Source organism: Mirounga leonina, unplaced genomic scaffold (genome assembly GCF_011800145.1).
Source record: "Mirounga leonina isolate KUSES-001 unplaced genomic scaffold, KU_Mleo_1.0 Mir_154, whole genome shotgun sequence".
NCBI lineage: Eukaryota > Metazoa > Chordata > Mammalia > Carnivora > Phocidae > Mirounga > Mirounga leonina.
Window position 1 is genome coordinate 27256694 of NW_023270389.1, and position 14925 is coordinate 27271618.

Sequence of the window (14925 nt, forward strand, 5' to 3'; positions counted from 1 at the left end):
CTTGTCAGGTCCTGAGAAGTTTTTTTTAAGTAAATAACTATATATTTTTTTGGCCATTGTAATAATAAATGTCTCTCCTAAAGTGCTCTAATTGCATATTAGGGATGCTTGTTCAGAGCAAGAGCCCTGGAGATCTGCCTCTACCCCAGTGCTTCTGGTTTGCAGGTAAAGAAACCAGAGTTTCACCAGATGAATGCTTTGTATCATACATCTGGTAAAATAAGATCCTTGAAGGAAAAATAAGTCTGAAGCTGAGCAAGTGCTAGGTGATTATGGGCATGTGGCATCATGCACTTGCAGGGCTCAGATGCTCCACATCATCCCCAGGTGGCTACCCCGAGCAGCTCTATGTTCCCTACTGCTCTGCAGGCCTCTTCCACAGCAGGGAATTGACTCTTCTGGGTCGACTGCCAGTTCTCAGCACTCAAAGCTGCTGCCTAGGATGGCAGTTGTTCATTAAAGTGGCTAATGGAGATGCTGGTCATTGCAGGGCATGGTGAAGGGAGAGAGGAAAGCAGTGAGCCGTGAGGTGTAACTGGTGGCATGAGCTGATTCTAGTGGCGAGTACCGAATATTACTGAGTATTTCAGGTGAAGTGGGCTGGGGCAGGGAATCGATGTGTGAATTAATCTGCATTCTGCTGCAGAATGACTCAAACTGTTTTCCTTCCAGTGAAGGGCTGAGACAGGGAGGCGCACCAGGCAGGAAAGTCTCTGGTCGCGTTCAGGCTTCCCCAGGCACCTCATGTGAGGCCTGCAGAGCTGGGACCCTTGTTTTAGGGTTTCCATCCAGCCCCTGAGGGTGAAACTACTGCTTGGAAAATCTTAGAAGTTCAACTTAGGTTTGTCTCCAGTCTGCAGATGCCTCCCCTCTCCCCCCACTTAAACCAGAGGCAGCACTGGTTCCCAGAAGGGCTGCAAGGTGCCCAGAGGGGATGCTGTGTGATCTGAGAGGGCCTATGAAATGGCTGAGGAGGGATGCTCGGCTCCTCTTCACACAGCCTTTCTTCTTGAGGGGGTGGAGTGTGTGGTGAAATCTGGAGGGGTGGGCCTAGGCTCAATCACCCAGTCCTGGCAGGCATTTGGGGAACAGGCACACAAAGAGAGAAGGGAGATCTTTCCATACCTTCATCTCCTCCTCCATCTCTGACATTTTCCGCTCCAAGGCTCGCTTCTCCTGTTGAGAAACAAGGAGACTGTTGAACATCTACTGGGTTTAGAAGGGAGTCAAAATGCTGCCTCCCGGTTGACGTGTGATCAGCAGCGCCACCTCTCAGGCAAACCTCATGCAGGAGACTAAGCACTATCTGATCCGTGGGATGACACTACTTCACTGAGAGAAATCACAGGACCTCAATCTCCCATCAGAATATTAGAAGTTAAACAAATGGCAGCAGCAGGGTACTCTGGCTATTCTGTGTAAGCTGAAGATCTCATGGAATATTTCGAATGACTCCAAGTGACCAGGGCCCCTGCTCTCCATTAATAAAAGGCATCCTTATCTTCAGGAATACTCCCCTCAAATTCCTGAGGGGCTGCTTCTCCCAGGATGGGGAGCAGATGGTGAGTGGGGAAGTAGCCTTCATTGTCTGGGAAGAAACAGCACCCTTCCCCCGAACCCATCACTCTCCCAGCCACCCACTCCTGATTTAGCCTGAACTCTAGAGATTCTTAGATTAGATGAGATACCGGGTTTTTGTTACAGGCCAAGGAAATAAAATGTAAAACTTTGCTGCTTTCCAAATTAAACAGGAGAGATGGGAACATATTATACCCCTAGGGTCAAATCACAGCGAGGGTTCATCAATAAATCTGAGTTTTCCCAATCCAAGAATGTCAAATCCTAGAAAAATATTCTGAATGCAGTCAGGAGGAGGTCAGCAATTGAACTGGAACGCCCCCTCCCCACCCCCAGTCAGAGTGAGGGAAAGATTCTGCTGGCTCATATTTCAAGTCAGAAGACCTAAATCAATGGCAGAGGGTCCTGCTGAAAACTTCCTTTCTGTTCAAGGTGACGGGAAGGGTAAAGAGACCTTGGTCGTGGGTGTGTACGTGTGTGCTGATTTACAGTAAACCAAAATATACTGTAGGTATGTGTGTGTGTGCAGTTCTGCCTATAGGCCAAACCAGTGCACGGGATGACCTTCCAAGGACCCTTCCCACCCTAAGACTGGAATAAGTGAAAAGTACTGAGCATCTGAAGAAGCCAAAAGGACTAGCAATCAAACTGCTGTCCAGAGTCACACAAAAAGAATTTATTATCAAGCTGGGAATGGAATGTGGCAGAACTCCCGCCTTCTGAAGACGAACTTTTTCCATTGGCGTGAACAACAAAGTCAGAGAAACTCAGATGAAACAGAGGGGGGAAAGAAACACACACATACCCGTTTCTCCATCTCCAGCATTGATGATCGGTCAGAGGTCTTCTCTTGTTTCTGCTAGTGCAAATTGAAGAGAAACAACAGTCACTTGGGTTGTCTGAGGGTCACTAGGAAGCCCGGTCTGGTTCAGCTTCACCGTCAGACACCCAGAAATAGATGTCAGGGCTTTGGGCTCTCACTGCGGCAGAGGCCCCTAGCAAACAGATTCTGACAGATCTCTAAGCCTGACATGATTCCCTCTCTGAAGTTTGCAGGATTCCCATTGGGGAGTAGAAGGCAGTAGTGGTGTTTCTTGAAGTTTAGCACAGTCACAAGTGCAAAGACATTCCCACAACACACACACAAACCCCTGCTAGCTCTTCAACGCCAACTATCTTCTTATGCCTCACCACCCCTCCCTTCTCCTGGTCTGTGAGTAATCTCACAACCCAGAGGAAATGAAAAGTGGCTTTTCTTCTTTAAAAGCTAGAGACTCAGGAACTTGAAGGTCTAAGTCTCTGGCACTCTTCTAAGCAATCCCTTTGCACTCATTCTTTCTGCTTTGGGCACTGATGCCGTTTCTCTTTTAAAGCAGTGGTTTGCCTGTGTGGGTAGGTTCCAGGGCTTCTCAGGAGCTCACTCGTGCTATCTGCCCTGCTTTGAACTGAACAGTTCCCCTTTTATCTCTTTTGTATACTGAGCTTCCAGGTGAGGTAAGATTTAACCTGAACAAAAGATTAGAACTTTCTTTTAGAACATCTTTGACTTTTGCTATAAATGTCACAGAAGGACCAAAAAAATTTAGCCACCAGAGCTAACAAGTAGAATTACTTCAGGTAGTGACTCTTAGACAGGGAATGGAACTGAACCTTAAGTTCCTTTTGGCCTTAGCACTGTAAAATTTCTTACATTTAATAGACTACATTTAATAAATACAGGGTGATTATTTTTATTTTGCCTAGTACCATGCACAAGCAACCTTTAATAAATATAGAAAGTATGCTGGTCTTCTAGCAGACGTTTCTTTCTTCAGAATATTAAGGAATAGCTAGAACTAACAGTAAAACTCTGATTTCTGGCTCCTGTCCTGGGCTTTCACCTTCTGTTCTGAAGGTCAGGGCCATCTGCCTTTCACTGAATCTACTATGAAGCTGAAGGAAAAGAAAAAAGGCAGAAGTAGATCCTGGCGCTTGTTTCTATCCTGGTCAGCCTGAGAAGCACAGAAGCTGTCACTTCTACAGAGTGACCTTAACCAGTTCACTTCTACACAGAACTAGTTTTGACTTGTTTTTTAAATCTTAACCCCCTTAGGGTTAGGGTGGACCTTTTACGTAAGACGTCGTGTGTGTCCATGTGGTAAGGGGCTCCCTACAACGTGTGCGGCTGACGGGCCCTCCTCCTCTCTGCCCTGCCCGACAGCTCCACTTGGGGTAAACAGCAGAGAACCGGTGTGTAGCACTGCCGTTTCTCCTAATTTTTAGTCACCAGTATTTGGCAAAACGAAGTATATTCCGACACACCCAGCAAAGCAGTTGGCTAGACAGTAAACCCTTCCGCAGTGCAAGGTTGATTTTATTTCCAGTGTCCTCTGTGCAAGTCAATGTCAGCAGCTTGTTAGCCTGCTCACTGCTCCAAAGCACAAGCTGGTGGAAAAGCCAAGAACCCCTCAAGGTCAAGAAATGTGCTGTCAGAAGAGCGCTTCTGGAGAGAGTGGGGGAGCAGGTAAAATTGGGTCTTCCTGTGGTTCCTCACATGACTGCTCCCCAATTTTCTGTAAAATAGCCCCAGTAATTCCTGATGAGAAGCAGCAGCAGATCTGTATTAATTAATCACTGTCAGTTCGTGGCACTCCTCAGAATAAAAGTCGGCCTCAGGGATCTTCTGCGGGTGTGCGGTGAACGAGACACTCCACCTGGCTCAGTCAGGTTGGGGCCGGCAGAGCCCTTGAGGTTTGTTTAGTTCTACCCGTGCCGTGCGTGTGTGCGTGCACGTGTGTGCGTGTGCTCTCCTGGGCTGAGACCCACTTTTCCTGTCGCACTGAATCACTCCATGCTCAGCTGTCATCTGTGCCTTACAGATCCCCAGCAGAAGAGCCACGTTCAGCTACTCCAACCAGGCGGAGGGGGGCCTCTTCCAAACGGACAGGCACAGGCCAGGCCATCCCCTGTGCACCTGACCGAGCCCTTCCCTAGAGAATGCGGGTGTCCTGGCTGTCCTGCTGAAATCCCACGCAGTCTGTCCTGCTGTCTTCCACGTGTTGGCCCATCCCATTCCAGAGGGGTTGCTGCAAGATGTTCAGAGGTATTTGACCACCCCTGCCCCCCAAGCCCCATGTATTCAGTACTGGACAATCCTAGCGTGTTAGGCTTTGCTTTTGGATTATATCATATGGCCAGAACAACTAGCCATCTCTGGTTTTCATTTATGCCTTCCCAGTGAAGAGTCATGTTTACCTCAGTTCAGCTTTCAAAATTCTTAGTCACTGGGCATTCCAGGAGGGCAATAACTCAATAGGTTTCCTGTTAACTCAGCAATAACCCAAGACAGCACCTGCTTCGGCTTTCAGCTGCAGTGTTTGTCTCACTGGTGATGAGGTTATTGCCTCTAGTATCCTCTAAAGCGTCACCTAATTAAATCAGGCCTGGCAGTAAAAGGAAATGGTTTATCTGGTCTGTTTGCTGCTAACATTCCTTATTTCTAGGCTGAAAAACAGTGGCGGCTTGAGGAGGTAACATATGCTGCAGGACAGAATCTTTGCTTTGGGACCTGACTGTACATTCTAACACCTTTGTCCTTGATTTCTTTCTTTCTTTTTGAGAGAGAGAGAGAGCGCACAAGAGAGCGTGAGGGGCAGAAGGAGAAGGAGAGAGAAAATCTTAAGCAGGCTCCATGCCCAGCGTGGAGCCCAACTCAGGGCTCTATCTCACAATCCTGAGATCATGACCTGAGCCGAAATTGAGTCAGATGCTTAACGGACTGAGCCACCCAGGCGCCCCTGTCCTTGATTTCTTATATGACCCAGGCAAACCACTTATAAATCTAGGCCTAATTTGCTACCTCTCTGCACTGGGTTTAATGGTGTCTTGCTTATCCCTCTCTAGGAGGTGACTGTAGATAAACTGAACTGAAACATGATGATCAAGACAGGAGACACTGTCTAGGACTAATCTTATGATGCTGGTTAATACCATTTTACTAAGAAATAAGTAGATAATCCATAATATTAATTATTAGCATTCAGGCTGTTAGGACTTGTTCACTGAACTATCAGTTTTCCGTCTTAAGTTAAATGCCAATTGAACCCTGAAATCAGATGAGAATCTCAGGGGCTTCTGTCTTCCTGTCTCTGAGGAGGGCCAATCTTAATTCCATGTCACTTCCCCTCTCTAAGACCCCAAGTTACTTTGCCTCCTCACACTCACCCTGCCACCCAGCCTTTTTCCTCTTCTCTCTTACCTGGGCCATCTTCTCAAGCTTGGACTTTATATCTGCTAGCTCTAGCTGGGCCTCCTGAAGTTTTGTTTTCAGTTTTTGGTTTTCAGACAGGGCACTCTCATAGAGCTGAGGGGAGGGAAAGAGAATCAGGTCACCTACTAGGCAGGGCTTGCAGGATTAGCACTCACACAGTTTCATCCTACGAGAACCACCCCCTACCCCCACCCCAAACCATCACTGTGGGACAGATGGAGAAGATGGAGGAAGTCTAGGAAACAGAATATATTCAGCCAATTGGTTTCTTGCTTCTTAACATTGGTGAAGTCCCAGATGCTGAACACAAACAGAATGGTGCTCCAACTTCAAAAATGTTAATCTCTGGGGGAAAAAATAGTCACTGTCATTCCCCATACAAAGAGAATTATTTTTTTAGAGCCGGTCTAGTGTATATATTGATTTTAGTCAAGTTCTGCTTAACACAACATTAACAAAACAAACATTTCATTAACAAAAATGGTTTTCTCCCCTGGCATCTCAAGCACTTGAAAGGAGAGGTTTTCAAGTCAGCCCCTGGAGCTAGGTACTCTTCTGCAAGAACCAAAGGCAATGAACTGTAAAGTGTTTTAAACCCCCAACAAACCAGATTATCATTTACCATCACCGAGAAGTATTTGGTTGACATTCACAGGACCTCATGAAAAGCACATGTCTGTTAATAATATGAGTCTTACCAAATGACTCTCTGGGCTCAGACACACAGCACTACTTTTATTTCCCCTTTCTACAATTGTCAATCTTTACTTTTTCCTACACTTCTAAATATCTGATTCAAGGCATATATTTACTGCACTAAAAACAATATATGAAATGGTCTGTGTTTAACTGGTAGAGAGGTGGAACAAACCAAGAAAATTAGTTGCTACTATTTATCACATAAAGCAGTTTTCTTCTGCTTCATGGGAACTACAATCATTTTTCTACATTGGGGAAAAGGCTGAGAGGTTTACGTGTTGTAACCCAACAACAGCAAAGTTGAAAAGGGAGCCTACTTTTTTATAATCCCTGTTGCTGTCCTCCTCCACGCGGCTGGTCAGGGTGGCAAGGCGGGCCTCCCGGGCCTCGCGGCGGGCTCTTGCTGAGGCCCGGTCACTGTAAGAATCACTGCTTGTAGGGTTACTACCTCCTGATTCCAACCTGTGGGAGATACATTAAAGGTAAACATTGGTTTTAAGAATGAAGAGAGGGAGGAAGGTAATGCTTCAGGGGAGTTTGCACCTTTTCTAAGAGGCACTTGAGCACCTTGGCCAGAAACAACGCACATTCCTTCCCTGAATCCCCTCAGCCAGCATTCTCGGACCTCTGAGCTAAGCTGCGCCAGCTTGGAGGAGGAGGCCATCATTTGCCAAGAATGGAGCTTACTTGAAAAACTGGCGGTTTGGACCCATGTGCCGACTTAAATCTTAAGAGCTTTTCAAATTAGTTTGGGGTTGAACAGCTTTCCTCAAAGAGTGTGCTTTTAAAAGCAGAAGTTTTTTTGGATCTCAATGGCTCTTAGACAATGATTCCAACGAACTGTCAATGAATCAGAAACATACGGACTTGGGAGTTCAGAGCTGGAGGGCGTGGGGGCGAAAAATGACAATGAGGGCATGGCGAGTATGTTTTTTAGGTGCACTGCAGGGTTTGTTGGAATCTCAAACATTTCAGGGTAACACCTCCGTGCCCAAACAGCTATTTTTCTACCCTCTCTTCTCCAGTCCACATTGCAGTTGTGAGCCTGTGATGAGGATTTCTACGTCTTCCAGCAGTTGAGCTCTGAGAGTCGATGGTGGCCTCATTTCCAGGAGTGGTAAGTTCATTAGTGGAAGGGTCTCTCAGCTGATTATCTGTTTAAGTGTACAATGATCATCCTGATTCTTTTTTTTTTTTTAAAGATTTTATTTATTTTTTAGAGAGCGAGCGAGAGAGAGACAGCATGAGAGGGGAGAGGGTCAGAGGGAGAAGCAGGCTCCCTGCCGAGCCGGGAGCCCGATGTGGGACTCGATCCCAGGACCCTGGGATCATGACCTGAGCCGAAGGCAGACGCTTAACCATCTGAGCCACCCAGGCGCCCGATCATCCTGATTCTTAACAGTGGTTTACATTTTTCTCAGACTTTGTTCTTTCCAAATGAAAATGTGGCCCACAAGACTGCTACGTACAAACCGGCCCTGCAGAGCTCTCCCTCCCTGAACTGGGATGGTGTGCTGAATCACAGCTGTGGAACTTCCATCTCAAGGCTCTGTCCTGTGGTAGCTATTGCCAAAGCTGGGGGTGAGGGAGCTGGAATACGTATCAGAAGAAGTAGAGGAGCAATAAGGAGGACACAGCGGGGGAGAGGCAAAGCTCCTAATGGCATTAGGGGCCACTTTGTCGTACAGAGATGCTAAGTCCTACAACATTCTTCACAGCTGTCTTTTTTCTCTTACACTTCTTTTTTTTTTTTTTTTTAATTTGTAAATAGAAACCTCTTCACTGACTTTTCTGATTACAAAAGCAATACATGCTTGCAGAAAAATGTAAGTAGTACCAAAGTGTCTAAAACAGAAAGTAAAAGTCACTCCATAATCCTGCCTAAGAAATAACCCACTGTTAACAGTTACTTCATATCCTTGCAAAAGGTTAAACACATGATACATTAAAATGTATATATTTCTATAAATAAAACCAGATAATACCTACTATTGTCTAACTCCTCCTCCTCCCTCCACTTATCACTACACTTGGAGGCATCTTACCATGTAAGTAAACAGATCTGTCTCATTAAAAAAAAAAAAAAAAAATGACCGCACAGTCTTCCACTGAGTGGTGTATGGTAACTGAATCTTCTAGTGACAGACACCTCTATTATTTTGAACTTTTTAGCTATTAGAAATGATGCTACAAGTGAGAAGACGTGTCTACAAATTTTAGTGCATTTGCCTGATTATTTTCTTAGGATAAAATCTTAGAAGTGGAACCCTTTGGTCAAGGTGTAAGTCTATTCTAAATTTTGATACATGTATACTGTCCTTCAGAGAGTTTAATCCTTTCTAGTCCAATAGGAGAAACATTGTCATTAATTTTAATATTTGTAGATCACTAGGAAGGTTCAGTATCTTTGATTATTTATCTTTGTTTCTGAATTGTCGATTCAGAGCCTTTGTTAATCTTCCGCTTGTTACACTGTGGGAGCATCCTATATAGCAAAGCTTTTAAAACTATACAACATAAGCTGCAAATGTTTTTTCCCACTTTACTTTTTGTCTCCGTTTATGGTGTCTATTACTAGCAGAGATTTTACATTTTATATAACTAAATTGGACAATTTTTACCTTTATGGTACCATGCCTGGGAGAGTCTTTCCTATATAAAGATTATAAATATTTTCTTCTATTGCTTTTGTAGTAAAATCATTTTCTCTTAAAAACTGTAATCCATCTGGAATCTGGTTTTGTTTTTGTTTTTTGGTATGGCTTCAGGGAAGGATCTGTTTTCCCAAACAGACGGTCAGTTGTCCCAATGATCACTTATTAAATAACTCTTCCCCCACAGAGTTGACAAATCACCTTATACATATGACTTTTGGGGGACTATACTGTGTTCCATTGATATCTTTGTTTATTCTTGAACTAATACCCCACTGTTTTAACCATTAGTTTTTTGGCATATTTTGAGGTCTATAGGGAAAGTCTCTTTTCATAAATGGCTATTATAATGTAACAGAATCCACAAAAAATTAACTATAGCAAAATAACCACTCTCTACCAATTTTGCAAAACTAATTTTCTGCTAGGTTAGATGTAAATTATTTATCTTCAGCTGGTGCCTGGTGAGAGGGTGAGCAGAGGAAGAATCCATGCAAGTTTATACATTTTTAAATACATCATTAAGGTGCAATAAGCTCAATTATCAAACAAATTATAAGACTCATTTGCCCTATGCTATCCCATAACTACATTTTCCCTCAATTTTTTCTTAATTTCTCTATCAGAGGAAAACTGGAAAGGGAGAGGTTCATACTTTTGGCTCCACAGTCTTTACTATTTTTTACTTTGTTCTTCAGGAAGATCAGTTTTGTATCCTCCGATGCTAGGTGAAAAATTAGAGAGGATCATTCCCCAAACTCTTATCTGCTTCCTTAATTTTTCAGCAATTGCAACACTGGTCTTTAGCTCTTTCAATAAATTATTACGGAGCACCATCTATGTACAAGGAATTGTGTTAGATCCACTATTAAATGACAGTATCTAAACTCAATCTCAATTCGGGCATGTATCCTGCAACAAAGTCTTCTTGAACCACCAGATTAGGCTAATGGCCTCTTCTCTCTGCTCATAATACTGTCCATACCACTATCCTGGCCCTTACTGAAGGTGAGGATAGGGTTTTATTCATGTTGTTTCTGTAGCACAGTGCCTGGTAGGTGCTGTAGGAAAATTAATGTGGTGGAAGTATACAAAATGAATTGGAAGGAGGAGAATCTGAAGGCAGGAGGTGAGTTGCAAAGCTACTGCATTAACTTAGGCAGGAAATAATAAAAGTCTGAACTACTGTGGTGGCTGAGGAAATGAAAAGGAAGGAAAGGATGTGAGAAATATGAGCACATGATATAAAGCTAAGTTTAATTAGACATGCACTTCTCACAAGTATTAAGCATGCATATAAAACAGGGAAAGGTCTTACCTAGAAAGTCTTTCATGCTAGAGAAAGGAAGAGACAAAACAAAAACAAAACCAGCATTAGCAAAGGACTGATAATTATTATTTCCATTTATAAATGCACTTTTCAAATCAGATGTCTCAACTTCACAGGTGGAGATATGGGTGCAATTTAAGAAAAGCAATTCAATGACTGCACAAAAGGCTACTTAAGCTAGTCGTCCATGACTCAGTAGATTTGAGACTGGGGAAAGCATCTTTTTTAACTGGAAGTCAGCAAACTGTAAAATGATCAAAAACGTATCCCCACCCTTATCCACCACCCAACTAACAAACCATGCTTGTGTTCTAGGAGGGACTGATTTTCTGTGCGGTACTTAGCCTCTCTGGATCTCAATATCCATTCTATTACCTTCCTTCTGTTCACAAACCCCCAACCCTGCCCTGAGTGAATACTGTAATCTACAAATATTAAAACTCAGACAGTTTCTCGCTTTATCCTAGACCTCTGGTGAAAGGTGAGCAAGAGAGTACAGGGAGCGGGTAAGTCCCATCCTAGTCCCTAGGATGGTGGTTAGAAAATGAAAAGAATAAGAAAGTACTTTGAGGTCTCAGAAGAAAGGAGTTTTGTAGATGCAAACTGTAAGCTTGGTTATCTATCGATGGTCTATCTTTGGTTGTAAACAAACAACAAAAAATGATTATATCGATATTTTACATTTTAAAAAATCATAGATGACCGTTACCCTCTTATTTCCACCTTTTATTTTTTTAAAGAACTCAGGCAAATAAAAACTCAGTTGATTTGAATGTATTTACTTATTTTCTCTTTGGAGATACTGAAGAACAACAAAGTCCTCAAGGACACACAAAAAATGGAAGAAGAGAAACAAGGGCCCAATAATCTACAAAACGAATAATAAATCCTTTGACTGCTGAGGAGTCACTCAATGACACTGTTTTGTTGAAGAAGCATTAAACGGTCCCTGGAAGCCACTGGTTTGTCAACCAACACAGCATGACAGCACAATATATACCACCCCCTAAAGCTGTCCAGAAGTGTTTGCTGAAAGGAATTCTCTCTCTAAACCACAAGTATATTCATCAGAATTCTTTTGTGGACTTTTTCAAAATGTACATATCCCAACATCAATCCTAGAGACTCTCTTTCCCTAGGTCTAGATAGGGCCTTCTAACATGTATTTTTTAAAAGTCCCTCAGATGATTCTGTGGTACAGCCCTGGTCAAGCACAGACTAAACAAAGGCTTTTTAATGTGAGGATGTGTCCCACTAGAGATGGGGAAGCCAGTAAGAAAAGTATATAGTGCCTCTTTAGCATTCTCATAAACTTGGGAGTTGTAGTGTCCTAAAACTTACGAATCTGGAATTGAGGAATGGTCCCTGTCTCACATTTATAAATGATCTTCAGGGAGAGTCATATGCCTAGCCCACACTATCAATGACTACTTTATCAACATTAACTAAGGTTGTTTCTCTTACTTGAATCCTATTTTCGAACAAAGAAACTAAATTTTAATCACCTCTCGAGAATTACTTAATGTATAAACACGTTTCAAGTCTATTCAAGTGAAAACTGAGATGCTAGACTGTTGGCGATGCCCACTCACCAGCTTAGTGTTAAGATCCAGCCTTTAAGGCATCTGGGTGAATTCAAATTCATATCCCAGGAAAACTATAAACTGACATGGCAAAGATTCATGAATTAAGAATGAACTCCATACCAGCAAATGTTAAGGATCTAGTGAATTTAAGAACCCACTGCGTGCAAAGCCCTGCAGAAGAGGCACCAAGGAAGAATACACAGAATAAGCTGCGTGAGTCAGGAGAGCACCAGGAACATAATCAACAAGCTTGTCTGAAGCAAGGGAAGGAACACATGTGAGTAAGTGCTAAGGAGGTAAGGGTGGTAATCAGTGGGCTCCAACTACAAAGGCTTCCTAAAAGTCATGAATTTTGAGAAGAGAAGGTTAGAGAAATACAAAGACATACATCCATAGATTTAAAAAAGACATGTTGTTATGGGGGGTTTCCTTACCAGTGATGCATGCACTGATTCCCAGCTACATCCTCAGTGCCAGAACACGATGGGTGCTCAGTGAAGACTCGCGGAACTAAACTGTTAATGCTTCTGGGAAAGAGTGTGATGTCCTTGGCTGGACCTGAGCTCTAATTGTTGCTTTGACATCTTCTAGCTATGTGACCTTGTGCAAGTTACCAGCTACTCTTATGGTAAAAATTAAATGTGATAGTTATGAGGAAGTACATTCTTAAACTGTCAGCTTCCTCTCCTGCCCTGCCCCCCTCCCCCGTTCCCTTTCTGGTTGTAAAAATACTATATTGGCTGCTGATGTCAGTTAGAGTAGTAAGTTAACTTAGGACCTTTGAGTCAGGGAATTGAGCCCACAGACAACCAAATGAAACAACAATTTAACAATTTAAGAGACCATTTACTTTCTCTTGCTACTTCTAGGCAAAGCTGCCTTTTTCAAACTTCACTGTCCATATGGGAGAACCGTTCTCCGCCCCCCCGCCCTTGGGAGAACTATTCTTATCAGTCTCTCCAAAGACAGACCTGCCACACCATCTCTTAGGTATGGAAAAGGACCCATATATAATCAAACTACTCTGCCTTGTGCCTTCTTTTGCTTCCTCCTAACTGAAATAGAAGTCTACCTTGCATGGTATTCACTGACTGAGACCTGATTCATTTACTGACAAATCACGTTTATCTATTGACTTTGTTATTCCTAAAATGTGGGACCTCACTTGAAAATGCTTTAGTTTCCTCTTTGTAAATATCTAATTTGTTGGGTAAGATTTTAGCTACATCTTCAGCTTTAAGTTCAGCCAGCCCTGTAGACTCTGGCAGTTGCCTCTATAGTGAAGAAACAGTGTTTTTTTTCACTAAGACAAGGAAATTACGATTTTACCAGGTATCAGTTTTAGCCACTATACAGATATCAAAGCTCGCTAATCATTTCCACTGATTTATTCCTACAAGAATGATATATAATTAACCTTTTTCATTTAGGACAGTCTAGAAACACTACAAAGCTATTTATGCCCTGTTGTCACCCCCAAGAAAGTTCTCAGACAGATATGTGACAGTACAGCATGGCTGGATATGCCGTATGGCAGCCACGGAGGAGGTTGATATAAAATTTAAACACTTAAAAACAAAAAAATAGGTTAGAGCTACCAAGCAGTAATTGGGTTCCTGGATATGAAAAGGTAGATTGCACAGGGTTTTCTAGAGGCCTAAATGAATCTCTCCACAGATGACAGCACGCAGAGGAAGGTAATGCTAAGGGTGCTCAAACCTGTGCGAGCTATACCAATTCTTGTCCCGACAGGCATACTTGCAGATGTTTCCCACAGACAGCCAACTAGGAAGCTGATGAATGACACCGATTTCTGCCTGCCAGGAGCAACTAAAAGCAAGTATCACAGTCTGCTGTTGATAATTTTTTTTTTTTAAAGATTTTATTTATTTGGCACAGAGAGAGACACAGCGAGAGAGGGAACCTAAAGCAGGGGGAGTGGGAGAGGGAGAAGCAGGCTTCCGGCTGAGCAGGGAGCCCAATGTGGGGCTCGATCCCAGGACCCTGGGATCATGACCTGAGCTGAAGGCAGATGCTTAACAACTGAGCCACTCAGGCACCCCTATCATTTTTTTAAGGCATGTTAAGATTTGTGTTATCAATTGGTTTTGGGGTGAACTTTAATAAAAAAATGTCTAGGTGATGAGTGATCCAGTAGACATGAGGGGAGACGATGTGCCTAGATCCAGGTATCCGAGAAAGCAGGACTTCCAAGTTAATCCTTGATCTTTCCTCACTACTTCTGACACTCCTCCCCCCCCCCCACCTCCTTGCTTTTACCTAACTTCTGGAGCTCTCTGGACTTCTTGGGGCTTTTTTTTTTTTTTTTTAAATTATAGCTTTCAAGGACTACCTTAGCTATGTCCTGGGAAGGTCAACCCAACCAATTAGAGGAGAGCATATAAACCTCATGAACCAAGATGTGGGTATAGTAGAGGTAGCATATTACCATAACACAATATCATTTCAAAGAAGGATGAAAACTGGAATTTCTAAAGGCGCTGGTGTTATCATTGTAATAGAAATTAGCTTAAGAGGAGTGCTCCTATAGGGCTGAAAGTATATAGGACATGGGGTACCTGGGTGGCTCAGTTGGTTAAGTGGCTGACTCTTGATCTCAGGGTTGTGAGGTTGAGCCCCATGTTCGGCTCCGCACTGGGTGTGGAGCCTGCTTAAGATTCTCTCTCTCCCTCTCCCCTGCCCCCCCCCGCAAACAACAACAACAACAACAACAACAACAAAACATATATAGGACTTAGGGCACAATTTCCCAGCTTCTGATAAAAAACCTTTTCAGATTATACTTCCTCATTTTTTCACTGGTGGAAT

General features: G+C 43.1%; 1 protein-coding gene across 5 annotated transcripts in view; it reads right to left on the reverse strand.

Moving 5' to 3' along the window:
- The window catches only part of PPP1R12B (protein phosphatase 1 regulatory subunit 12B), a 212591-nt gene that overhangs the window by 18953 nt on the left and 178713 nt on the right, over positions 1-14925 (reverse strand). For all 5 annotated transcript variants that reach the window (XM_035010308.1, XM_035010307.1, XM_035010312.1 and 2 more), the window contains 5 exons: positions 10499-10515; positions 6844-6988; positions 5816-5920; positions 2384-2437; positions 1126-1176 (listed from right to left, as the gene is read on the reverse strand). In XM_035010308.1, the coding sequence (XP_034866199.1) occupies positions 1126-1176; positions 2384-2437; positions 5816-5920; positions 6844-6988; positions 10499-10515 (372 nt within the window). The remainder of the gene's footprint in view (positions 1-1125; positions 1177-2383; positions 2438-5815; positions 5921-6843; positions 6989-10498; positions 10516-14925) is intronic.